Source organism: Phocoena phocoena, chromosome 8 (assembly GCF_963924675.1).
Source record: "Phocoena phocoena chromosome 8, mPhoPho1.1, whole genome shotgun sequence".
Lineage (NCBI taxonomy): Eukaryota > Metazoa > Chordata > Mammalia > Artiodactyla > Phocoenidae > Phocoena > Phocoena phocoena.
Window position 1 is genome coordinate 96,633,677 of NC_089226.1, and position 27,165 is coordinate 96,660,841.

General features: G+C 40.9%; 1 protein-coding gene and 2 non-coding genes across 4 annotated transcripts in view; all 3 read right to left on the reverse strand.

Annotated features, from left to right (window-relative positions):
* Positions 1-2,368: 2,368 nt before the first annotated feature.
* The window catches only part of CKAP5 (cytoskeleton associated protein 5), a 71,508-nt gene continuing 46,711 nt past the window's right edge, over positions 2,369-27,165 (reverse strand). The window contains exons 27-43 of one of the 2 annotated variants that reach the window (XM_065883173.1): positions 26,123-26,248; positions 23,971-24,120; positions 23,464-23,667; positions 23,119-23,254; positions 22,500-22,693; positions 21,346-21,518; positions 19,999-20,172; positions 19,657-19,777; positions 10,636-10,815; positions 9,973-10,160; positions 8,925-9,000; positions 8,022-8,210; positions 7,792-7,929; positions 7,281-7,364; positions 7,027-7,186; positions 3,248-3,399; positions 2,369-3,093 (exon numbers count right to left, since the gene is read on the reverse strand). In XM_065883173.1, the coding sequence (XP_065739245.1) occupies positions 2,848-3,093; positions 3,248-3,399; positions 7,027-7,186; positions 7,281-7,364; positions 7,792-7,929; positions 8,022-8,210; positions 8,925-9,000; positions 9,973-10,160; positions 10,636-10,815; positions 19,657-19,777; positions 19,999-20,172; positions 21,346-21,518; positions 22,500-22,693; positions 23,119-23,254; positions 23,464-23,667; positions 23,971-24,120; positions 26,123-26,248 (2,691 nt within the window). In that variant the 3' untranslated portion in view covers positions 2,369-2,847. The remainder of the gene's footprint in view (positions 3,094-3,247; positions 3,400-7,026; positions 7,187-7,280; positions 7,365-7,791; positions 7,930-8,021; positions 8,211-8,924; positions 9,001-9,972; positions 10,161-10,635; positions 10,816-19,656; positions 19,778-19,998; positions 20,173-21,345; positions 21,519-22,499; positions 22,694-23,118; positions 23,255-23,463; positions 23,668-23,970; positions 24,121-26,122; positions 26,249-27,165) is intronic. The other variant, XM_065883174.1, reaches the window with a different exon arrangement.
* LOC136127693 (small nucleolar RNA SNORD67) lies at positions 19,511-19,606 on the reverse strand. Its single transcript, XR_010656151.1, has one exon. It is a non-coding gene; the product is annotated as a small nucleolar RNA SNORD67 (small nucleolar RNA).
* Positions 22,900-23,010, reverse strand: LOC136127692 (small nucleolar RNA SNORD67). Its single transcript, XR_010656150.1, has one exon. It is a non-coding gene; the product is annotated as a small nucleolar RNA SNORD67 (small nucleolar RNA).

The window sequence follows — 27,165 nt, forward strand, 5'->3', positions numbered from 1 at the left end:
AAAATATCAGGGCTTCCCTGGTGGCGCAGTGGTTGAGAGTCCGCCTGCCGATGCAGGGGACACAGGTTCCTGCCCCGGTGCGGGAAGATCCCACATGCCGCGGAGCAGCTGGGCCCGTGAGCCATGGCCGCTGAGCCTGCGCTTCCAGAGCCTGTGCTCCGCAACGGGAGAGGCCACAACAGTGAGAGACCCGTGTACCGCAAAAAAAAAAAAAAAAAAAAAAAATCAGATCTGTGCCGCCCAAAGGCTCAGTATTTTAAGTGTCTTCACTCGCAAGGGTTGTGGGATAGCAGTTCTGAGTAGGGGCCCTAGCACCAGACTGCCTGGGTTCATATTCTGGCTCCAGCCTTAAAAGGGATAATCACGGGAACTCCCTGGTGGTCCAGTGGTTAGGACTCCGTACTTCTAATGCCAGGGCCCAGGTTCCATCCCTCATCAGGGAACTAGGATTCCACAAGCCACGCAGCATGACCAAAAGAAGGGGGGGATAACCATGGTTATGTCACTTGACCTCCCTGAGCCTCAGTTCCCTTACGTGTAAGATGTATACAATGACATTACTTACCTAATAAGGTTTTGAGGATTAAATAAGGTCATTTGCATGTGTACTTAGCAAAATGCCTGGTACCTGGTCAGCTCTCTGTTAAGTCGCGGCTGCTTTTATTCTCACTACTGCCTGGCGTGGTGAAGTTCCTCTGCCACTTCCCACTTCCCTCTCTGGTCTCTGAAATAGCATAGTGTTGGAGTTGCTGCTTCCTGGAGTTTCTACTCTCACAGCAGTTATCAGAATTGAGTAATTTGTTTTTCTGAGAAATGGGAACAAGAAAATGTAGAAGTGGATTCTTACAGGGTTTGGGCAAAATCTTAGGAGTCACAGAACTTTCAAGATGCCTTTTCACAGCACATTCTTCAGGGTTACTGATGGCAGAGGTTACTGTCTGGGATGGAGCACGGCTCTGACACATCGTTGCCCTTCCACGTAGCTCCAGAGTTACTGGCTGACATTGGTGTATTGCTCTTCCTGTTGGGTGCATTTATGACTCGGGGAAGCAGGCACTACAGCCTACGATAATGTGTGACAGCGAGTTGCCACTGGTGTGAGGTGCTGATCACTTGGTGACCGTCTGGAGGGCTGTTGAGAAGTCTCACCCCTGGGCTTGGAGGGGGTGGAGCACGGGTGCCTTGTGGTCACCTTCTCGGCCTAGGATCTAAGATCTTTAGATATCATGGCTTAAAGCAGGAAGGGACTTAAGGTAGGTAACCTTCACCCCCCTTCCCTCCCCTTTTTTTCCATTCCCATTTTTTAGTACATCAGGGAAGAGAAAATTAGGACTGAGTTCCTTGTCCTCATTCTTCGGTTCTAGTTGACCAGAAACCAGGGTAAAACTGGGAACTCAGTGAGCTTGCAGGATCTTGACAGCCCTGAGCTTTAACCAGAGCAGGGGGAAGGGATTAAAAGTTAGTTGTAATACCCCAAAATCTGGTTTTTAAACAAGGGCGCACATTCTCACAAGACTGCTGGACTTTGGTTTTTCAAATTAGCTGTGCTAATTCCAGACCCAAGCACAGCCATTCTTTCTAAATGTGTTCCTTCTCTACAGCAACGAACTCCTCTGTGTTCCCTTCGGTGGAGGCCTACTTCCTGTGTGCATTAAAAGGGAGAGAGGCAGGTTTAATTTCTTATCTCAGGCAGCACAGGAGCCATCTCAAAATTATAACTAGAATCAATACAGGACTAATTTTTCATCAACCTTTCATTTCTAACACCAGTTCAGTAAAAAGAAGTGGTGTAGAAAAGTTCCTTTGGACAATGTTTTCTGACTGTGGAAGGAGGTCTTGTGGAATGTTATTGCAGATGTGAATCCTGTTTATTTCTAGTCTTTACTGAGTGTGAAGGAACTGTTAGTCTAGATTCAGAGACTCTGCTAACCAGGCAGGAAGCCCCTATGCTCTCTGTACTCCTTTAGTCAGACGACCCCAAATCTAGTTGTGGTGTGACAGCCACTGTAGCCCAGCTAATCCCTGGGCACAATGTCAATATGTACTTGGGCAGTAAAAGTAGTAGGAGCCTAAGAGCTCCTTGGAACCATGGTGATTGATGATGGGATGGAAGTCGTGACCAAAATCTCAAAACAGGGAAGAATGAGATTTCTCTGCTCCCCTAGGAGTTGCATGCAGAAAGCAGGAGAGGTGAGTGCCTCTTATTCCAAAGGAGTGAAAGGACCAAGTCTGTGAGCCAAGAAAAGGTAGCGCTCCTTAAGCAGCAATTATGAACCTTTCTCTAACTGGCTGAATACCCAGCTGGTCCCAAGAACAGGTGATGGAGAGCTGCCCAACACTCCCAGATACGGAGCATCTTGGGACACAGTTATAGTTAATGCAAACTTTATTTATAAAAGACTCTTAAATTAGTTGTATCATGCCATGCATTCATATAGAATACAGTGACCCTTCAGGGCTACAAGGAGAAGAGCTCACAAACTCAAAGGAAAACTAGTAAAGCGTTTCTAATAGTTAAAAGCTAGGAAAGATTAGGACAATTTTACAAATGAGCAATTAAAAATAAAAGAAAAAGGATATGGAAACTAGTCTGAGCTGAGAGAAGGGCAGCTGTTTACAGGTCTGTACACTAAACTAAGACACAGACAGTCTTCTAGAGAGGCAGGATGCTGGCGGAGAGAAGCGGAGGATGTGCAAAGACTTGTGCCACAACGACTCCTCCCCCAGGTCCACGGTATGATACATACAACCAGTTTGTGTACACTAGGCCTGCCAAGGCCACTTTAACTATGAGGACTCCTAGTTTAGTAAACTAAAGCTGCAGGGTGCCAGGGGAGTGGGGCGGCTTCATTTGCGACTGCTCTTTATTCTCTCCAGTCTTTTTTTCAAGTCATCAATGTTAGCTGTGGAGGAGGAGGATGTAGTCATGGTTCCTGAAGAGTGAGTCTGGTTGGAATCCAGCTCTGAATGCTGGTGCTGCTCCCGTGACTCCCGGAGCTGCGAGAGTTTGCTGTGCAGCATGTCTGTGGAAGAGGCAACAGTAGGAACTGCTGGTTTGGAAAGCAAAGAGGTCAACGGAGGTCGGTCATCTTGCTGTTGAGAGAAGAAGAAACATTGTCCAATCAGGTCAGGATGTGGCTCTGGAGCAACATACACTGAGGCTGGGAACGCTGCTCCTCTGGCCAGCCTGTCCCCGACCTGTTGGTCATCGCCCTCCCTGCCCCACACAGAAGGAGAGGAGCAGTACCTTTGTATTGTCCAGACCACATCGCTGTCGCAGGATTTTTAGCCTTTCCAGGTAGACAGATGGTCCCACCTCTTCTCCATTTGTGTTACCTATGGAGGACACTGTGCTTGTGGGAGTGGGCACACATGTGACTTCCATCTGGGGGGAGATGCCTAAGTAGGAAATATAGAAGGAATATTCAGATATACACACCCCCACCCCGACTGCCCTCGTTAACCTCCCACCAAAGGGAACAATTTGGCCCTTGAATATCACCACTGTACTTGAAGACTAAAAAAATCCACAAGAATCTACCTGGAGTTCGTGATAAAGGGTGCTCTTAAATATACAAGATACGCTTAATGAGAACTTCCAGAACTGATAGAGAAGGGCACTGAATGTTAAGTTGGACCATCCGTCTACATCCTGAGTTATGCAGGGGTTGTATTCTTATAATCCCACGGCTGACCTGGGCAATCCAAAGAGCCTAAGCTACTCCTGAGTATATGGTAAGTGCCCAAGTGAAGAACCTAAGAACTTTATTTTATTTTACTTTTTTTTGAAGAATTATTGCTATTTCATCTTTATTTTTTTGGGCTGTGTTGGGTTTTCGTTGCTGCGCGCGGGCTTTCTCTAGTTATGGCGAGCGGGGGCTGCTCTTTGTTGCAGTGCCCGTGCTTCTCATTGCAGTGGCTTCTCTTGTTGCAGAGCACAGGCTCTAGGCATGCAGGCTTCAGTAGTTGCAGCATGCGGGCTCAGTAGCTGCGGTGCACAGGATTCAGTAGTTGTGGCTCGCGGGCTGTAGAGCACAGGCTCAGTAGTTGTGGCACATGGGCTTAGTTGTTCCGCGGCATGTGGGATCTTCCCAGACCAGGGCTCGAACCCGTGCCCCCTGCGCTGGCAGGCGGATTCTGAACCACTGTGCCACCAGGGAAGTCCCCCTAAGGACTTTAAATGTTTGCAAGAATTAGACTAGGTTTGGACCAGGTGATACACAGGGCAAAGCTCTTATTCAAACTGGGGAGGACAGCAAGGAGCTCAAGGCTACTGTCTGTTCATAAGGAGGAGGGGTAAACTGTGGTGTCCAACAAAGGAGGGGTAGGAACTGGAGCATCCAAGATCAATATTCTGGCAGCAGAGGGGAAACCAAAACCAAACCAAACCAAACCGAACCAAAATCCATCACAGTTCTAAATTTCTGAGAGGGAACAGTCACAAAATGCAGGCATTTAAAATATCCAGTTTGATATCAATGAAAAGGCATTATATTAGTCAAAAGATAAAGTACTGGGAAGAAGAACGGTAAACTGAAAAGTAAAAGAGGTTACTCTAGGGAAAAAGGAATCTTTTAATGTAGAGATGAGAACACTCTGAGAGGGTGAAAAATGAAGACTAATGCAAAAGGCAGCAATAAGAGAAGACTGAACACTTTAAGGCATTCAGTTACCAGTGGGGTTACACGCTTGTGTTGCAAATGTTGAACATCACAAGAAAGGACTCTGGAAATGAGAAACAGGCTCTACCCTGATCAGCTCAACAATGGGATGTCCATATGTGGCTACTGGACACTGCTCGCTGTGCTTCAAGAAAGAGACTCCAAAAAAAAAAAAAAGACTCCAGGTCTCGGAGAGGGGTAATTTAAGGTGTTGAAAACAACAACTATTGGAAAAACAAACAAACAACAAAGGGACTTCCCTGGTGGTCCAGTGGCTAAGACTCCACGCTCCAAATGCAGGGGGCCTGGGTTTGATCCCTGGTCAGGGAACTAGATCCCACATGCATGCCGAAACTAAAGATCTCACATGCTGCAACGAAGATCCTGCACATGGCATCGAAGATCCTGCGTGCCGCAATTAAGACCCGGCACAGCCAAATAAATAAATAAATAAATGTTAGAAAAATATTAAAAAACAAAGAAAAAACAAGAACAACAAAAAGAAACAATGTAAGAGAATACAATTGACCCTGCAGCTTAGAAAGACACATGGTGAGAGAGAACATGACTGGAATCTGAAAACCACAAAGGAACAGTTTCACAGGCAAACAAATTTTAGAATGTAAGAGTAGGTGAGCTTCACCAAACTCAGAAAGAACTAAATGCAGGACCAATGTGAGGGCTGTCCTCTGCATGATGAGGGAACTTCAGCAGTTGGGCCTTTTTTTTGGTTTAAGGCTCTTGACAGCTATTTTTTATAACTGGTACCTCCTAGATCTTCCTTTTGCCCCTAGGCCCTTGGGCAGTAACTCTCCAGTATAGGCGTTTTCACTGGGGGGACAGTAATAGTTCAGCTTAACATTAGGATAAGCATTCACTCATATATTAAACAAAATACCTACTGAATGCCCACCACGTGCCAGGCAACAAAACGGACAAAAATCTTTACCCTTGTGGATTGACTGACTGATTTGCCACACAGCTTGTAGGATCTTAGTTCCCCAACCAGAGATTGAACCCAGGCCCTCAGCAGTGAGAGCACAGAGTCCTAACCACTGGACCGCCATGGAATTCCCACCCTTGTGGATTTTTAATTCTAGCAGAGACGGACATCACACAATTAATCTACTAAACATTATGTTACATGGTGTGTTAGAGGAGGTTATGTACTATGGGGGGTGAGGGGTAGGTTGCAAATTTTAAATGAAGCCTCACTTCATTGAAAAGGAAGGCAGTGACAAAGATGTGGAGGAAACAAAGACTGTCCTGGAGAACAGCAGTCTACACACAAGAAACGCCAGTGCAAAGGCCCTAAGAAGGTGTACGCCTGGTGCGTTCCAGGAACAGCAAGGGGGCTGGTGAGGCTGAAGTGGAACAGAAGTCAGAGAGAGGAGGAGAGAGGCAGTTCTAGAGGTATCAGGGGACCACATCATGTCAGACCTCACAGGCCTTTCTTGTAAGGCTTTTTGCTCCGCTGAGTGAAAGGGAGAGCCTTTGGAAATGTTTGAGGCACGCTGTTTCGATGCTACATGTGGAAGTGACTACAGGGAGGCGAGAGTGGCAGTGGGGAGACGGTGCAGGAGAGCGCTGCAATCCACGTAAGAGAAGATGCTGTTCAGACCAGGGCAGTGGCAGTGAAGGAGATGAGAGGTGTGGGTGGATTCTGTGTGTTTTGTAAGTAAAGCCAAAAGAATTTCCTGATAGAGGAAAAGAGAATACTCAAAAGTTGGGGGTCTGAGCAAACTAGAAGGACAAAGTTGCCATCCAGTGAGATGGAGGAGAATGCAAATGGAGCAGGTTTTGGGGGGTTATCAGGAGCTCCGTCTTTGACACACTGAGTTTATGATGTCTACTATACCAGAAACCCAGCGAGGTGTCATGCACGATCTATCAGCAGAGATCAGGAAGGAGGTCTGAGCTGGACATCGGACAAAATTGGGCTTTGCTGGCATAGAAATGGTATTTAAAGTGATGAGAGTAGATGGATTAGTTAAGGGGATGAGAGTAAGAAAGAAGAGATAATCATGGACGGAATCCAGGGGGACGTCAACATTAAGAGTTCAGGGAGAGGAAGAATCTATCAGAGAGGCCAAGGGGGAATAGCAGCTAGGAAGGAGGAAAGCAAGAGAGCACAGAGGACTGGGAGCCCAGGGGAGGAACTGTTTGACGCGTAGAGAACATTGCCATTGCCAGACACTGACGATGGGTCGAGGCAAGTGACTGAGAGTTGACTAATCTCTGCATCACTGGTGACCACTAAGTACTGAGGTGCACGGACATAAATGTAAACCCATCAAAAACCTCCAGGGGCTGATGCTAGGAGCTATTTTGAGCTTATTCCTGGAGCTACCAGAGGAAACCATACCTGTTGAAATGGGAATACGGCCTTTGCCCTCCCTCTCCATCTCAATCACCCGAAGGCCTCTCTCAACATAGCTCTGAAAGAACTGTGAGGAATTTTTCAGAAATGGTTCAATGTCAGCATCTGAGTATTTCTTCTTATATTCATACAACTCTGCTAGGCCCTGGTTAACAAGGAAAAGGAAGAGGTGGGGATGGCTGTTAGTGACTCTTTTCCATAAAGCAGATCCCTTTCCCTCTCAACCCTTTCCCTCTCACCTCTTTAGTGTTCTCTTTAGAGCCAATCTTCTTAAAAATCTCAGCTAAGAAATCATTCACTTTGGCCTTTGATGATTTTTCATCCTAAAGACACAAGAAGGAATGATTGGTTAGACCTGAGTTATTAATTAGGAACCAGTGGTTGGATAAAAACTGAAAATATCTCAAAATCCAGACCTTCCAGGTATGTTCCTACAAATAACAGAAGCACCAGTGCTGCAGGGGCTGCAGCAGAAACATTAACAATCTCAGGTTTTCAATTAAACTTGATAAGGAAAGTCCCTGCTAATTAGAGCTCAGAGTGGATTTATCTAGGGACCAGTACCTTAGACACAGACACAGAAACCTTTCTTAGGAACAAAAAGCCCAAGCTTATAGTTTATATTTGAAAACGTCAAGGTGATTGGACCAATCCCTGAGCCTTCATCTTAGGCCCTGAGAAAGAAAGGCTCCGGTGGCTTATCCCTTTGACAAGATCACATTCCTCAGTCTTTCAAGACAGGACACTCACGATTCGAGATGCTCCCTTTTCTGTTTCCTTATCAGACTTGCTCCCGGTCTGGTCCATACTGTGCTTCATCATCCGGCAGAGGTGGGCCTCCAACTCTGACTCATTCTTGTTGTCAATCATCGTTAGGTGGTCTAGGATCTGAGGAAGAAACGTGCACATTCAGTGGCAGCGATGCCGTATCTGTGACGTTCTCTCAAGTTTCCTTGGGAATGGTTGCTGTTCTCACTCACCTTGGGCCCTTTTAATTTGCATAAAGTGTGCAGCAGCGTTTTTAAGGTCCTTATGGGAAATTCACTTTTGCATTGCTTTAGTTTCTCTTTGGGGAAGACCTTCATGAAAATGTGTATATCCAGAAGAATTCTGTCCAGATTAATGCTGTTGATGGTATCAGGCAGTAGTCGAACCATTCTCCAGAGACACTATTTTAAAAAGTTAGAAGGAGTCACTGAAGAATGAGGATAATCTCTGTCACCATTCATTTCCCCTAAGCTCTGGGATCACTTCTAAAAGATGGTCAGGGATATGAATGTGGCACCTCATCTTTCAAGTTCAGCTGCTAAACACGAACCGTTTTATATACTTCAACCATGTCACTGGCTAACGTGTGACAAGCCATCTACCTGACCATCTCCATTCCTCCTTCCCACTCCCTAGAGATGGGGCCCTAAACGATGAGAAAATGTGGAAATTCTGTCTTGGGTTTGTTTGGTACCTGAGAGTAGAGTAGTTCATATTACCTAATCAAATCTAACCCAAGGAGACAAAATACTTTACACTATTACAGTATAATAACTATTATAATGTTACAGATATGTTCACTTGCAGTCTTCCAAAAATAGACCAAAATATTATAAATCTATACATATCTTTTCCCCCAAAAGAAATGAAATTTGTCTCATCAAACTTCTTGCCTTTTGATTCTAGGAGAACTGGTGAGATATTTACAAAATAGCTCTTCCTTTTCACTGTTTGAGGCCAGGAATTTTTTAGGCCTGAGCTAGGGGTATAAATTGGAGGAAGGGAAAAATGGAGAGCAAATATATTTTATAGGTGTGCCTTGACTGATTTGAGTTAGTTCCAACTCCTCTTTCCCCACACTTTGAAAGAAAGAGATCAAATTATTTCAACTTCACCTTCATAACAAGCTCTGAGAATTTGGGAGAACTGGCTGTTGCTAGCAGGCTGTCTTGGAGCAAAACAAGTAGGGCGCTAGAAAACAAACCCAACAACAGCATTAATAAGTTTCAAACCTGCTTTCCAATTAAAATCAGTAATTGAAAGCCAAGTGTAAATTACAATAGCCAGATCATGGAAGCAACCTAAATGCCCATCGACAGACAAATGGATAAAGAAGATGTGGTACATATATACAATGGAATATCACTCAGCCATTAAAAAGGAACGAAATTGGGTCATTTGTAAGAGACGTGGATGGACCCAGAGACTGTCATACAGAGTGAAGTAAGTCAGAAAGAGAAAAACAATTATCGTATATTAACACATATATGTGCAATCTAGAAAAATGGTACAGATGAACTGGTTTGCAGGGCAGAAATTGAGACACAGATGTAGAGAACAAACATAAGGACACCAAGGGGGGAAAGTGGTCGGAGGGTGGTGGTGGTGGTATGAATTGGGAGATTGGGATTGACATATATACACTAATATGTATAAAACAGATAACTAGTAAGAACTTGCTGTATAAAAAATAAAAAAAAGAAAAAAAAGAAAGCCACATGTAAGAATTCTTTATCTATCTGAGAAATTGAGAGCTCATGGATCAGGAATTGTCTTTGATTACTTGACAGTCATTAAGAAAATAAACATCATTTAAGCTTTGTAAGTTACCACTTGGTAAATGGTAAAGCTTGTCACTATTTTTCATTGTCACTGGTAGCTAAGAAAGAAAGAAATGTACATGAAATGTACACAGAAGAGAAGGTAACTGACAAGCTCCACAGTCCTACTCTAGAATACTCATAATACTGGCTGGTTTACTGAGTTCTTAACTAGCTTTAACTGCTGTCTCAGATAGGAATACCTTCTCTTGAGGAAGAGAAGAGTAATAAATCAACTTATCAGGCAAACCTAAGCTTACAACTGATCTAAGTGCCTCCTGGTTTCTATGGGTAGACAAAAGAGAGGGTGTTCCAGGCTCTAATGCTCAGAGTACAGATATACCTCAGGATGTTGGTCTGGTCTGACTTCTCCAGAACTTTCACCACCAAGAGGTTCACAGAGCGGATCACCTGTTGCCCTTCCTCCAGATCTTCAATTCGAGAATCCAGCATTAAGGTGATGAGGCCATGCATCAGGTCTTTCAGAACTCCAGTGGAGGCCTCTCGGGCGAGGCTTTCTATCTGAAACAGCTATCCAATCATAATTGTGTTAGAGAGGCATGAAGCTCAATATACAGATCAAGGAAGATAAACATGGGTGGCATATTCTAATAAATAATTGTATTGTATTTATAAAAATTCAGAGTATTAGGAAAAAATAAAAATCACTACACTCTCCCAAACCGCCAAGAATAGCCAAAATTAATTGGTGTGCTTCCTTCCTGTTATCAAAGTATTTTTAATGTGAGCAGTCATGTGTGAAAAGCCAGCTAAGGCCCAACCATGACTGATGAAGAAACTGGCAGAATTTCAGGTAGTCTGTAAGTATCCTAACAATAAGGTAAGCTGGAGTGTTGCCCAACATCCAGTGGAAGTAGCCAATGGCTTACATGTAAAATTCCACACATGACACGTTTCACTGGAACATCTGAACCAACTCAGGCCTGAGAACCTGGGTGGGATGAGAGACTGAAGGGAAGCTCATGATCTGCGGAGGTGTCCTTACCGAAATCATGTTGCCGATGATACAGCTATACAACTTGATGATTTCATCCTTCTCCAGTTTCTCATCTGCCATGTGTGTGTTGTAGATGAGTCTCAGCTGCATGAACGTGGCTATCAGAAACTGATCAATATGGCCAGACATAGCTTCTGCTTTGTCTTCCTGTCTCAGGACCTCATCGATCTGATAACGAAAATCCAAGATGTATTTTCCAAGCTTCATACTTCTAAGTAGCAGGAATACACTGTAAGTCTCTGTAATATTTATTAGCAAAGCACTTCTAGCGCTTTTTTTAGCTTGAAAAAACCCAGTCACCTTACATATAAATAACTAGTCCTTAGGGACTCAATCATTCAACAAGTATTTACAGAGCAAGACTATTAGGTGAATTAACTGCAGCTCCTATTCTAAGAGGCTCACCATCTAGTTTAAGGAATAATAATCCTTATGTTTAAATGCTAATTTATTAAAGAGAGTGTTTTTATAGCCGTTATCTCATTTGATCATTCCAACAGCTCTAAGAGGTAGACAGGGCTGAGAGTAAGATCTTCATTTACCATATGAGAAAAGTGAGGCTCAGTAAGATCAGGCTACTTAGTTCAAACTCAAAACTCAGGTTTCCCACAACCGGATCCAGGTTCTTTTTGGTTCAGTAGACTGGTTGTCACTAATGGTAAAATGTTACTATGGGAAAAACACGTATTTCCTATTCACTACAGTAAAAAGATCTTTATTTTTATGATTACATAAATTACACCCTGAGACAATCGTGCCCTTTCATGCAGGGCTGCTATACTGCACAACTCCAGGGGTCACCATTTATACAGACTGCAATGTGAATAGTGCCCTCTGGTGTTGAGGAAGCCAGTGGTCCTACTTTCATTTCTTTATGCATGTATACCCATAAGCACATACAATTTTATATAACTGGAACTGTTTAACAATTCTGTTTCAACATGGGCAAAATAAAAAATATATCTATTTTTGGAGGGGGGGCTTACTCTTTTTCCAAGGTAATTAACATCAACAACCTGATATATATTCTTTCATGTTCACAGAATCATTTATAACCACACATGCACACATAGATAGGGTCAAGGTTTAGGGCACTGTTTATTCCATAAGAATATTTATAGTACATACACTTCTCTGCATCTAGCCTTCCTAACAGAAAATTATGTAAATCTCTAAAGTCAACAGAGACGGTTCTATTTTTAAAGGCTGCGTAATAGTCCACATGTGCACATACCAGAACTTAATCATTCCCTGACTGTTTCAACATGTTTCCAGTTTGGATATTTTGTCCACTATAAATAATGTTACAACAAACATCTTTGTATATATATATCCCAAGGTACTTGTGTTTTAATTTCTAAAAAAAAAAGTGTGCCAATGGGACTCACCATGGGTCCAGTGGTTAAGACTCCACGCTCCCAATGCAGGGGGTCAGGGTTTGGCCCCTGGTCAGGGAACTAGATTCCCACATGCAGCAACTAAAAGAGCCCGCATGCTGCAACTAAAGATCCCATGAGCTGCAACAAAGATTCTGCACACGGCAACAAAGATCCCTGCGTGCTGCTAAGACCTGGCACCGTCAAATTAAAAAAAAAAAATGCACCAAGAGTTTAACTTTTTAGGCTGAAGGATGAAACATTTTAAATTACTGTATAATAGATATTACTATATTGCTTTCTTTAAAAAGGCACTAACATGTAATTCACATTTCTATGTTTAATGTATGAGAGTACTGTTTTTTCAGCGTCTCTATCAGCTGTATGTTTTACCACTCATTTTACTTTCTGTCACTCTGATGGTTTAAAAGTGATTATCTTGGGAATTCCCTGGTGGTCCAGTGGTTAAGACTCCATGCTCCCAATGCAGGGGGTGAGGGTTTGACCCCTGTTTGGGGAACTAAGATCCTGCATGCTGCACAGTGCAGCCAAAAAAATAATAATAAACAAACAAAGTAAGTGATCATCTATTGTTACTTTAATTTGCGTTTCTGTGGCCAGGGAGGTGCTGAACATCTTTTCATGTGTTTACTGGCCAGCTGGATATCTTCTGTGATTTGCCTATTCATATCCTTGAGTTAGTTTTTTTTTCTATTAGGTTCTCTTTTTCTCAAGAGTTAATAAGAGTTCTGTTTACTGTTGCTATTAATCCTTTATCAGTCATATGCAAATATATTCCACAATATAACACTCATTTATTGACAGTATACCGTAAATTTCTCCAGATTAAAATCTTAAAATGATCAAATTTGTCTTTTCTTTTTAGGTTCTGGGTTTCCTTCCCTTTTTTTTTTTTTTTTGCGGTACACGGGTCTCTCACTGTTGTGGCCTCTCCCGTTGCGGAGCACAGGCTCTGGACGCGCACGCTCAGCGGCCATGGCTCACGGGCCCAGCCACTCCGCAGCATGTGGGATCTTCCCGGACCGGGGCACAAACCCATGTCCCCTGCATCGGCAGGCGGACTCTCAACCACTGCACCACCAGGGAAGCCCCCTTCCTTATTTTTTAATGCTCTCCCCAAATTCCTTGGTTATTTCAAAAAATTTGGGAGGGGGATCAGTTGTTTCAAGTTTCTACAGGGTTACATGTGTGTTATCTTATCTAAAAAAAAAAAACTCTCTTCCACATCTATGGTTGGTTCCTTCTTCATCCCTGACACTTACATTTTTGCTCTCTAATCAGGCTAGAATTTTAATTTTTTTAAACAAGAACCTGCTTTTAGATTTATTATCTTTAAAATCTATTTCATGAATTTTAGCTTTATTATTACCTACTCTCAAATTTCTTTTATTTTTTACTTTTTGAATTTCTAAGTATAAGTTCCTTTATCCCTTCTTGAATAATAAATGCATTTCATGCAATGTATTTTTCTGAGTTCAGGAGCTTCAGAGTATAGTTGTAGAGTGAAATGCTTTCCTTCACTGCTAAGAGTTTTTTTTTTTTTTTTGATGAAAGAGTTAGGAGGGTGTTTCATACTTTCCAAGTAGCCAATATTTTTGTGATATTAATATCATTTACTAAAAATTTTGTTGGGTTATCAGCAAAGAATTTGGTCAGTATATCTTTTACTTTTTGCATTTGTTAACAGATTTTTAATGACTCCTCTGCTCTAAGTTTCCTTTAGATGTGAGTCTATTTCTGGGCTCTTTGTTCCATCCCAATGGTCTGTCTGCTTTTCCCTGGGCCAGTACTACACTTAATTAATTACAGTGGCTCTATAATCACTGTTGATACCCAGTGATGTAAATTCTCTCCACTGAGTTTTTATTTTAAAAAATTGTCTTAAAATAAAACTGTCTTTGCTATTCTGAGGCCCTTTGATTTCCCATATAAATTTTAGAATCAGCTTCTCAACTGCAGAAAAAAAACTTAAGATTTTGATTGGAATGGCATTGAATTTACAGATATTATTTGAGGAGAAGCTGGCATTTTTATAATCCTCAATCTTGAGAACACAGTATATTTCTATTTATTTGGAAACACAACAAAATAATGTCATTCAACAAAACTTAAAAACTTTCTCTGTCAAGGTCTTACATATTATACACTGCTTGATCACTCCTAGGTACTTTAATTTTTTGTTGCTCAGGGTTTTATTTTTTTTACTATGGTAAAATATATATAACTAAAATTTACCATTTTAACCACTTTTAAGTATACAATCCAATGACATTAAGTATATTCACAATGTTGTATAACCATCATCCCTATTTCCAGAACTTTGTCATTATCCCAAACAGAATCTGTACCCATTAAATAATAACTCTCTATCAACCCTTCTGCCCTTGGCAAACTCTATTCTAGTTTCTGTATTTGACTATTCTAGGTACCTCAAATAAGTGGAATCATATAATGTTTGTCCCTTTGTGCCTGATTAATTTTATTTAGCATAATGCTTTCAAGGTTCATCCATGTTGTAGCATGTGTCAGAATTTCATTCTTCTTTATGACTGAATAATATTCCATTGTGTATATATATGTATATATAAATATATATACACATCACATTTTGTTTATCTGTTCATATGTTGATGGACATTTGGATTGTTTCCACCTTTTGGCTATTGTGAATAATGCTGCTGTGAACACTGGTGCACAAGTATTTGCTTAAATCCCTGCTTTCTAGGAGGGGATCTGGGGACCTTATTGTAATTCTATGTTTAACTTTTTGAGAAACCGCTAAACTATTTTCCACAATGGTTATACTACTTTATGTTCCCACTGGCAATACACACAGATTACAGTTTCTCCACATCCTGGCAAACACTTGCTATTTCCCATTAAAAAAAAAAAAAAAATCCTAATGGGTGTGAAGTGGTATCTCATTGTGGTTTTGATCTATATTTCCCTAATGACTAATGATGGTGAGCATCTTTTTACTTGCTTATTGGATATTTGTGTATCTTCTTTAGAGAAATGTCTATTCATGTCCTTTGTCAATTTCTGAACCGGGTTTTGTTTTTTTGTCATTGAGTTATAGGAGTTCTTATATATTCTGGATATTAATCCTTTATCAGATATATGATTGGCAAATATTTTCTCTCATTCTATAGGTTGCCTTTTCATTCTTGTGATAGTGTCCTTTGATGCATCCAATGTTTTAACTGTGATGAAATTCAATTTAATTATTTTTTCTTTAGTTGCCTGGTGTCAAATCCAAGAAATCACTGCCAAAATCACTATATGAAGGTCTTCCCCTATGTCTTCGTCTAAGAGTTTTATAGTTTTAGCTCTTATATTTATGTCTTTGATCCATTTTGAGTTAATTTTTGCATATGGTATAAAAGTCCATCTTCGGGCTTCCCTGGTGGCGCAGTGGTTGAGAATCTGCCTGCCGATGCAGGGGACATGGGTTCGTGCCCCGGTCCAGGAAGATCCCACATGCCGCAGAGTGGCTGGGCCCGTGAGCCATGGCTGCTGAGCGTGCACATCCAGAGCCTGTGCTCCGCAACGGGAAAGGCCACAGCAGTGAGAGGCCCGCGTATCGCAAAAAAAAAAAAAAAGAGTCCATCTTCATTCTTTTGCATGTGGATAAACATTTTTCCCACCATCATTTGTTTAAAAGACGGTCCTTTGCGCACTGAATGATCTTGTTACTCTTGTCATTCAGGTCACTAATTCCGTTTCTGTAGTGATCATTATCTCATCTCCTTCAGTCCATCTACTCAATTTTTTAAAACTCTAAAATCATATTTTTTTTGCTTGGAAGAATCCTTCTGCACCCCATGCCCTTCCCCATTGTGGTCATCTTGTCTCCGTTAGCAATTTCATTTTGCCAGGACATTGCTGTTCTGGTTATTTTGTTTTATTCTTCTTCCCAGTTACTGGGTGCCTTAAGGCATGTTATTACTCTTTACATATTCAAGATTCAGTCTTGGGTCTACCTTTTGGAAACCCTCAACAATGGCAATAAATGGGAGATAGAGCATTTCTGCCCTTGTAGGTTTGTGGTATACCAACTGGCAAGCTGTCAGTCGTTTGGCAAAGTACCAAGAGCAGGCATTTCTGCTGTTTGGCCTCTAAAGGTACAAAAGTCAGAGACTTGCCAGCCTCAGAGAGTGAATTCAGCCCTTTTGTTCAGCTCCCTGTAGTTCCTTAGGGGCAAGGGAGAACACCAGGTACTCCTATTAACACTCACATAAGCCACCACTGCCCTTCCTTTAGGGCAACTACCGATCTCCACAGATGAAGAGAGATCTCTCTCCAGGATTTCTGGTGTTTTGATCCTCTTCTCTGGGCTCTGCACTATTGAACCTCAGGTTTTCCTTAGGCCCATATGGGAAAAAGTCTTGTACTTGTACCAGACAGAGCTTGAGATTTGCTTAGACACTTCAGATACTTCCCACCAGACCCGCCAGCTCCTCTGCTCAGAAAAGGCAAATGGGTTTGGATTGAAGTTGACAGAGAAAGGCAACAGGGATGCATGCATTCAAGTTGCTGTTTTCCAGACTCCCCGCCATTTGTTTTCTTCCAACAGCAAAAGTGTTAGCAGGAGACTATTTGTCAAGCAACGTCAAAAACCTTGTGCTGGGATTCCGGTTCTGCCCTTCTGCTCAGACCTAACATAGCAAAGACGTATCTCTTGATTTCCAATCTCTCAAGCCTGCTCTTCCTCCATCCTTTCCCATCTCCGTACACAGCACCACCATCCACACAGTTGCTCAAGCCAAAGAGCAAGGAGTTACTATTGATTCCTCTCCTCCCTTACATTTCATATCCAATCTATCACCAAGTCCTGTGGACTCTACCTTTGAAAGATACCCTGAAACCATTCACTTTTCTTCCTCTCCACAATGATCGTCCTAGTGCACATATCTTTCATATGAATTTTGACCACAGTTTCCTAACAGTCTAACAGGCCTCCCGGAATCCACTCTTGCCCTGCCTATAATCTGGTCTCTAATGGAGTGGCCAGAAGTGACTTTTTCCCCAATTAAAATAAGTTCAAACATTACAGAAACGTTGGAAGTATAGTAAAAGAACTTCTTAAAATCCTGAATCATTTGCAAGTTGTCAGTTTGATGCTCCATGACCCTCTTGATACTTCAGCATGTATTTCTTTTTTTAAATATTTATTCATTTATTTATTTTGGCTGCGCCGGGTCTTAGTTGCGTCACGCAGGATCTTTAGTTGCAGCATATGCACTTCTTAGTTGCGGCACGCGGGCTTCTTAGTTGCAGCATGCGAACTTAGCTGTGGCATGCATGCAGGATCTAGTTCCCAGATCAGGTATCGAATCTGGGCCCCCTGCATTGGGAGTGTGGAGTCTTACCCGCTAGACCACCAGGGAAGTCCCATCATATATTTCTTCTTAACAAGACATGCTCTTTCATAATCATGATATAAAGATCAAAGTCAGGAATACTGATGTTACTACCACCTAATCCTCAGGCTCTATCCCATTTTCTCCAGTTGCCCCAATTAAGTTCTTTTTTTTTTTTTTTTCCCAATTAAGTTCTTTATAGTGAAAAGGCCCGTCTAGAATCATGCACTCTAGACCAGGTTCCCTCATTCTTTCCTTGACTTTCTTCACCTTAAGATTCTGAAAATGTCCCTCAATTTGCACTTGTCTGATGTTTTCTCATGAATAGATGACATCAGGAATCTCAGCGAAGTAATGCAGAATTCCCACTGGATCCTATCAGGTGGTACATGATTTCATTTTGTCATATGATTGATGATGTTTACTTCGATCACTCAAGGTGGTTATCTGCTAGGCTTCTCTACTGTCAAATTATTCTTGATATTTTGTATTTTGGGGGTACTTTTAAAATATTAGTCCTTTGTATTTTGTGGAGAGGTACTATGAAACTAAATATTCCATTTCTCTTCAAATTTTTAATTAGCTTATATGTGCATGGACTTGTGGTTTCCTATTTTATTAAATTCAATAAATTTACAAATTGTATTGTTTATGGGGTTATAACTCATTACTATTATTATTTATCTTGATGTTCAAACTGTGCTCTCTTCCAACAGGGAGTCTGTTCTAGTTGGCCTGTGTGTCCTTCTGACATGTCCCTACAATTCTCTGAGCCTATCCTTGCTGTCTAGCACAACAAGATACTCCAGAATCATTCAGTACTTTCCCTGATTCAGCTCTGGAATCTGCCATTTCTTAAGGAGCTGTTATTCCTTTTAGAGGAAAGTGGTATTTAGGAGACAAGATCTGGGGGTGCTCATTGCTGCTGGGGTGTTGCTGTTCTCAGGTCCTCTCAGTGAAAAGAGCTAGGGAATATATGCATATCATCTGTAACATACATTTATATACCGCATATATACATACGCACATACATTTACATTGATATTTATTTCTACATCTGTGTATTGAAAACCATGAGTTCATACTGACACATCTAATTCCGGTTCATCACCAGAGTTTCTATTTTCTTGTCCTTCCATATTTGTATCACCCTTCTCTGACAGTAAGAAACTTGGCTCCCATTTTCCTTATTATATTTATTTATTTGACCAATCCCTTTGTTTGTAACCAATCTCCCACCTCTGCCACCAGCTGTTCTCCAGGCCCACATCTTCTGCTTTGGCTCTGACTCCCTATTCTGAGCCAGCCGCATGCCTCCCTGCTCCCCTCCAACACACATGGATGTCCTCCTCATGCCACACTGGCTCCCCCCATGGACATCTTCCTCTTTCTGCTTTGGCTCTGATTCCCGGCTGTGTGTCACCCCTCCTGAATGACAGCCTCCTCACAATGTTTGGGCTTGAAGACCCTAACATTGGGCCACTGCCCTAACATTGGGCCACTGTGGCTCTCTTCTCCCACCCCCTTGCTACAAGGTAGGTGCCTACCTTGTTTTACCCTCCTCCTGGCTTTATGACTAGACTGTTAGGGAAGGGAAGCAGAGGAAGAAGAGAAAGGTTTTTTAAAAACATGTAGCTTCTTTTTCCTCAAAATTCTCTAATGGCTTCCCATCACACTTAAAATCTAAAACCTCCCTCAGTGCTTTTAAAACGCCACATGATCTGGTCTCTATCCACCTCTCAAATCTCATGTACCATTCTCTCTCTTCACCACTACGTTCCAGGCATATGGGCCTGTACTGTTTCCTGGACCACACCAAGGTCATTCCTACCCTAGAGTTTTTGTACTAGCTGACCTCTGCTTGAACCCCGACCACCAATCTAAGTAACTAGTACTTAGTTCTCTCTCCCCCATCACCCCATTTGAGTTATATTTACACAGCAGTTACTGATATTTTATTTGTTTGTCTCTGCCCACCAAAATCTAAGAAAGTTCCATGAGAGCTGGTTCCTACCAACTGCTGTTTTTCAGCCTCTGGTGAAAGAATGCAACTGTAAAAAGCAAGGCTCTATCACAGCTCTATCCTGTGAGGCAAGTGATGCCTGGCAGTGGTCCCTGTGCACTTTTTTCATCAGGGAGGTACTGAACACTGCCTGCCTCCCTTAATACTGTAACCAGTGTGCAACCATCACTATTACAGCCTCTATAGCCACCAGTGGAATGACTGTCATGAGTAATACCCCCATTACCTGTGTCAGAGCTTGGATGCTTGTGTTGATGTCACCACTGGCTACTTGGGAGATAATGAAATTGATTGTGGATGCTGTATTACTGTGCATATCATCAAAGTGTGGAGAAACAGCCCGGATCCTAGAGAGTGGAGCAAAGGAAAAGATTCAATCTTTATTATAAGGTATCCCAATGAGTTGGAATTATGCAATTCCCCACTAGATCCAGGTTTTAGTAGAGAACTGCTATTAGTCAGAGAGTAATCTGTTCTAAAAAGTTCTAACTGCACGGAGAGCTCTTTTCAACATATACACTCTGATGATCATGAACTGCTCATACTTAAATGAAATGGGTTAACTTACTTGGGTTCAGGAATAAGGACTGGTTCAAAAATGTCATCCAGTTTGTGCTGAACAAGTTCTGGCATTTCACATCGGACTGTACCATTGTCATTCTCAATCTCATCTAGATCCAGCTGGAATTCTCGGCGAACCATCTGGGCTGCCTCAGGATGCCCACTCATGCTTCGGGCTTGGCTAAGGGAAGCAAAAGGAGGCTCCTGAACTAAAAGAGACTTTTTAACCAAAGGGCAAGAGTAGCACTGCCAGCTGCCCCAAAGCTGCAAGACAGATGTTCAACTTCTGGTTTCAGCCCCCCTGAATGATTTAAGTCCTTGAGTCTAAGCAAGTGCCTTCAATGGGCAACAACACTGGTTCATGAATATCCTAAGAGAGAAGATTGACTTGTACTTACAGTACTGCCAAGTTGTAAGTATGCTCTCTAGTTCACTAAAGCCAACAAACCTTGTACGCTATTCCAGTTGGGGCAGTAAATAATAAAGAATATTTATATTGACTCAAAGCTCACTACTTCTGGGCAAAAATTTAAGAAATATCTAGACTGCCTGGCTCTTTTCTACCAATTTAACCAGTGTTTACATTTTTCTAATTATAAGCATCATCCCATGCAGTGTTCAGTAAATTTTATACTTGAGGGACAGTCAATCACCTCTTTTTAGGAATATTCACTCTCAGGTCAGGCCAGCATTACATCCAAGCAATAGATATTCACAGTCTCCAAATTCAAATTGGTTAAAATTATACTCATGATATGATCCAAAATAGAGCTATCTTGCTTAGAAGGCAGTTTTTTGAGTCCCTAAGCCCATTCTGGGTTGCATGCACTTTACTCAGCCTTATCTGATGAATAGGAACCTGTGCACAACCAAACATAACACAAGGAAGAAGGTGAGCCCATATTTTAGCCACATGACATTGAGTTGACACTTCTGCTAGCCAGTGGACTTTCAGGGAAGGCTTGATTCATGGGATACTTGGACACCCTCTACCTGGTTATAAAGTCTACACCAATAGCCCTCCAGAGGGGATGAATCCAAGTCAGAAGTTAGAAAGATATAAGAGCCCTGCTAATGAGAAATTAGCAGGCAGTACTTACATCCTATAAGTGCGATACATAATTCTGTCCACGGAAAAGCAGTGAAAGAAGGCACAAGACTATTTAGAAGTGGTTTTTAGACAAAGACAATGAAGACTGAAGGATTTAACATTTGGTTACAAGACATTTACCCAGACACTGTGTCATGCATGATAATGGCTACAAGAACTCAAGATTATGTTACAGGATAAGCTCTAAGCACACAAGGCAAAGTCCACAGAGATGCTCTAAGACAACTATCTCCATCCACATACTTGAGTCTGGAGGACATGTCCTCAGCTGGTCCCTTGCGTAGCATGTTGGTATTGGAGCTTGCGCTCTGTGTGCGCTGAGGTCTCTCTTCCACCTGTTTTACTGGTGCAGCAGAAGGCCTCTTTGCTGACCGCTTAATCCTCTCCTCAAGCATGCTCATATCCTTTTCAGAAAGCTGTCAAAAGAGACCGAATTTAATTTATTAGCACACCCCTCTACTAGAATATGAAGAGAATTAAAAACCTAAATGGGAGACCCAAGAATTAATATCCATTTTCATGTCGAAGCAAACAGAACCTCGTATGTTAGGGTAAGTTTCCTTTCAAAGCACTACATCATTTTAAAATCAACTACTGCTAAAACCTGACTTGCTATATAAGAGAACATATGAAAGAAGGAAAGGACAGAAAAGGAAAGGCTATGAACTACAAATAAAAAGGTCAAGAATTAAATGAAGCTTCCTCATTTTTTGGTATTACCACTAACTAGCTGTGTGACTATGGGCAAGAAGCTTCACTTTTGGTCATCTGTAAAATTCCCATCTGCTTTATTTCCTTCACTGGCCTTGTAGTGAGGATTTAATAAGATTAATACAAGTACAAATATATAAGCACAGGGTAAATACACGTGCTACTAAGAGGTAACTGGAGTGAAGAACAGGTCCAGCCACAGTAGTGACTGGCTCAGAGGAAGTAAGGAGTCAAAAGCAGAACCTTCTGTGCTTGGAGAGTCTGGCTCATAGCTGCAGCTCAAGACCCTTTTGATCTGACAGGTACCAGAATCCACATTATATACAAGTGAGTACTTGTTCACTAGAAAATAAATGCACTAAAAATTACTGAGGAGATTGCCAGGCAGAATTTAAATCCCAGACTAGCTCAGATTTCTTGATTCAAAAATAGTTTTCATTCTAAAGCAAATTGTTATGAGGAGAATGCTCAGAAAAGAAAATCTAATTTCCAGTAAAACACAGCCTGAATGTCCTGCAGTAATCAGAGACACCCTCAAAGGTTTATATGGATTCTAGGACATATCGATAGGCTGAGTTTTAACAAAAAGTGGTAAAAACTTAAGAGTTGAGATGGCATGAAACTTGACACCTAAGTGATCCTGCAATTCACAACATGCTGAAAATGTTCAGAGAAAAGTCACTCACAGTTCCAATCAGTTTGAACACCTGATCCCCATGTACATTGTACACTGTAACGATGGTGTTGAGGGCAGCATTGCGCACAGCGTTGTCGCGGTCTCCTATGTGAATCGCTATCTCCTTTAAGGCTTTTCCTGGGGTTGGTTGGCAAACATTCATGCCATAGGACTCGACCAGACACCCTAGTTCTTCTAGGCACTCTGGGGAGAGAAAGGCTAGATTAAGGAGACTCAACAGAGATTTGGCATAGAGACCTATCGTTACTAGATACATTTTCCCTGGCATACATGAAGGTCTAAAATCTTATTCTGGCTCTGCCTTGAATTCTTCCTTATTTACTGCCTTCTATAAAATACACAATGAAACAGTGGTGTTATAGCAAGGGCTCCTAGAAGAAAGAGATGCCTGTGAGTCAGATGGCCCCTGTGCACTTGATTTTGTCACCAGGGTGGTGCTGAGCGGTGCCTGTATCACCTGATACTGTGGCTCCACCAGTGTGCAACTCATCACTCTCACAGTCCAAATCAGAAGGTTAGAATCAAGAAATTTCCTGGTTCATCTATAAATTATTTCTTTTAGAGGTCACTGTTGCAGACATAGGGCTCTATTTAAATTGTTGCTTTACCTGCTCTCTGCTTAGAGTTTTTGGATTTGGTTCCTTCCATGATGAAGGGGAACATCTTGCTGGCTGGGTAGACAAGGCACATCCGGTTCAGGATGGCACGGACATCTTTACGAATGACATCCTTTGGTTCTCCGACCTAGTCAACAAGGAAAATAATGATTAAGTGATTCATTCTCTAAGTAGCAAAGGTACCCCCTTGTGTGTCACTACATCTTGAAAGAATAAAATGAGCAGTGGAAGGTATCATCATCATACAATAAATGAAGAGGGGAGAGGGAATAAAAGTACAGGAACTGAAGTAGCTGGGAACTTGAGTAATCTTCCAAAGTGAGAACAACACATTACCTTGAGGATGAGATAGGGGATGAAGGAAGATGCTTCATTCTCAGTAAGATGATACTCCTCCTCACTCAGCAGGGTGAAGAGCAATTTTAAATATTCTAGGGCTTTCATTAGGACGCTTGTATTGGTGTCAAAAAACCGCAGGGTAAGCCACTTTAAGATAAGATCCAGGCAACCAATGACACCCTCTTTTTCACTCTCCAAGTGCTTGAAACAAAACAATACAAAACCCTCACAAATTAGACTATAAAAATTTAAGTTCTATTAGGCAAGTAACTCTCAAATTTTACTGCAGTGCAAAAAGAAAATGATAGATTTTTAAGCCTCCATTTAAGACCCCAAATTATAGACATATAGTCATTTATTCTATCAGATAATAAGAAAGCTCTAAAAACAGAGAACATGGTGTATTCCAGTTCCTTCTCAATTCATGCAAACTTCTGATGATTTCACAGGGCTCAGTATTTTCATGCCTGAGATTCATGCATATTTATTTTGTTGCAAACTTACATCAACCATGACAGCAAGGGCTTTGTTGTGATGCTGAAAGTCTGAGTGAAACATCTCATCTTGTAACCATTTAGCCACACAGCTAGACATCTGAGTTTTTAGTTGCTCAATGTATTCATCCCGCGGAGTAGTAAAATTCCACTTCAGCACCTGAAAAAAAAACAGTGAAAAGGAGCTGTAAGGTGTTCAACTGAAATGTGGTAGAGAACTCTATTTAAAGCAGCTGCAGGAATCAGTTTAATAGGATATTTTTAAATTCACCAAGATTAATGTATAATTAAGTATGAATGCAAAATGTACTCTCAATCTGTCTGTCATACTTCTGGAAGCTTAACTCTGAAAATCTTCTAGGAATAGAATTTTCAGCAATTCTTACTAGAAAAATCAATGATCTATTATTGTATAACATGGCGGATACTGTTGGTACAATTTTAATAAAGGGCAAATTTGAAATATCTATCAAAATTTTAAATGTACATATTATTCTAGGAGTTTAATATAAATATACTTACATATGTGCACAAAACCTATATTCAAAGATGCCTATGGCAGTATAGTTTATAAGAGTGAAAGATTAGAAGTAACCTAAATGTTCAACATAGTGGGTTGAGGATATAGAAAGGTACATACATATGATGCATCAATAAACAGAATGAATGCATACATGCGTTGCAGATATGGAATGATCTTTAAGATATATATTTCAAATACTATTAAAAGAAAAATGTAAGATTCAGAACAAAGAGTATGGCATGTTCCCATCTGTGTAAAACGAGGGCCATATATTTATATATATATGATTGTATAGGTATGGAATATTATTATTTCTGGAGTAATACACAAAATAACTGGTCATAACATCCTCCCTGTGTAGGGAGACTGCAGTGGGAGACATGCTTTTCATACTTTCTGTACTTTTTTGGTATTGTTTGAATTTTTAAAAATTCTAATGTATATATTTTGAAAAGTTTTAACTGATTAATAAAACCAAAACAACATCAAAAGCGAAATGATCAAACTAGCCATATATAGTTACAGCCACTATGGAGAATAGTATGGAGGTTCCTTAAAAAACTACACATAGATCTACCATACGACCCAGCAATCCCACTACTGGGCATATACCCTGAGAAAACCATAATTCAAAAAGAGTCATGTACCAAAATGTTCATTGCAGCTCTATTTACAATAGCCAGGACATGGAAGCAACCTAAGTGTCCATCGACAGATGAATGGATAAAGAAGATGTGGCACATATATACAATGGAATATGGATAAAGAAGATGTGGCACATATATACAATGGAATATTACTCAGCTGTAAAAAGAAATGAAATTGAGTTATTTGTAGTGAGGGGGATGGACCTAGAGTCTGTCATACAGAGTGAAGTAAGTCAGAAAGAGAAAAACAAATACCATATGTTAACACATATATATGGAATCTAAGAAAAAAAAAAAAAAGGTCATGAAGTACCTAGGGGTAAGATGGGAATAAAGACACAGACCTACTAGAGCATGGATTTAAGGATATGGGGAGGGGGAAGGGTAAGCTGTGACAAAGTGAGAGAGTGGCATTGACATATATACACTACCAAACGTAAAACAGATAGCTAGTGGGAAGCAGCTGCATAGCACAGGGAGATCAGCTAGGTGGTTTGTGACCACCTAGAGGGGTGGGATAGGGAGGGTGGGAGGGAGGGAGATGCAAGAGGGAAGAGATATGGGAACATATGTATAACTGATTCACTTTGTTATAAAGCAGAAACTAACACACCACTGTAAAGAAATTATACTCCAATAAAGATGTTAAAAAAGAAAAAAAAGCGAAATGATCAAGCTAGCCATATATAGTTACCAAATCTATCTTTTAAGGCCAGGTACAAGAAAGAATAAAGGAGTAGTATATTACATATGTGTAGTTGATAAAAAGAAAATCAATGACTACTTTCCAGTCTTTGATTCTAAAAACAAACAAAAAAAACCCCCCAAAATAGTCTTACAGAAACAAGATATAATTTATAAGCAAAAGATTCAGTTAATTATTAGATATTTCACAATGATATGAATTTCAGACAGAAAAATTATTCTTGATTACAAAACAAAACTAAAACAAACAAGCAAAAAACTCCTGAAGATTCTTATTTCTTCCTTACCTTTAATCCTTTCTCATCTTTCATTCTTTGCTCCTTTCCATTTGGAACAACAATAAAAATAGGACCAGATTTGTCTTCATCTTCCTTTAAGCTGGTTTTGCTTGGCACTTTCTTTCCTTGTGCAGTCTACAACCAAGGTACAGGGAATACTGATTAGCTTAGACTACTCCTTCTTGGGAATTCGCTGTTACTGCCCAGCAAACGGGCACTATATAAACCAGAGACACCTTTCTATATCATATTCCAAATGAAACAAACAAATGAACCATAGAATCTTGCATTTGATATATTTATGTACAGGTTTTCTAAAAATGTTTCTAATAGCACTCTTAAGTAACTGTTGGTTAGTCCTTGGGCTGGCATGTGATGTGGTTGGAAAAGCTGCTATTATATATCATTGGTCTGGGTTACAGGCTATTTTTGTTTCTTGGATAGTTCTTTTAAAATAATTATTGATATAACTGACATATAATGGATAGTTCTTTTCTTCCTTGGAATCTTCAACACTGTTTATAGCTTTCCATATTAATGACATTTTGAATGGTATGCACACATTTCACATAACTTGAGAAAACTTTTCTGTTTCTCTGTATATAAATGTATCTCTATAACATTACTGTAACTGGAGACCCTTTGAACCTGTTTCTAGAGAGAAATTTCCTAGAAACATTTTAAATACTTAAGTTACTAAAGTGGCTTTTAGGGACTTCCCTGGTGGTCCAGTGGTTAAGAATCCATCTTGCAATGCAGGGGACACCGGTTCAATCCCTGGTCAGAGAACTCATATCCCACATGCTACAGGGCAACTAAGCCCGCGTGCCACAACTACAGAGCCCACGTGCTCTGGAGCCCGCGCACCCCAACTGGAGAGAAGCCCGCATGCTGCAACGAAAGATCCTGCGTGCCTCAACTAAGACCTGATGCAGCCAATAAATAAATAGATAGATTTTTTTTTAAGTGGCTTTTAAAAAGAATCCAAGATTTAGAACCTTTGTATCAGATGGAAAGAAATTGTGAACACATGGTATATATATTTAAGGTAA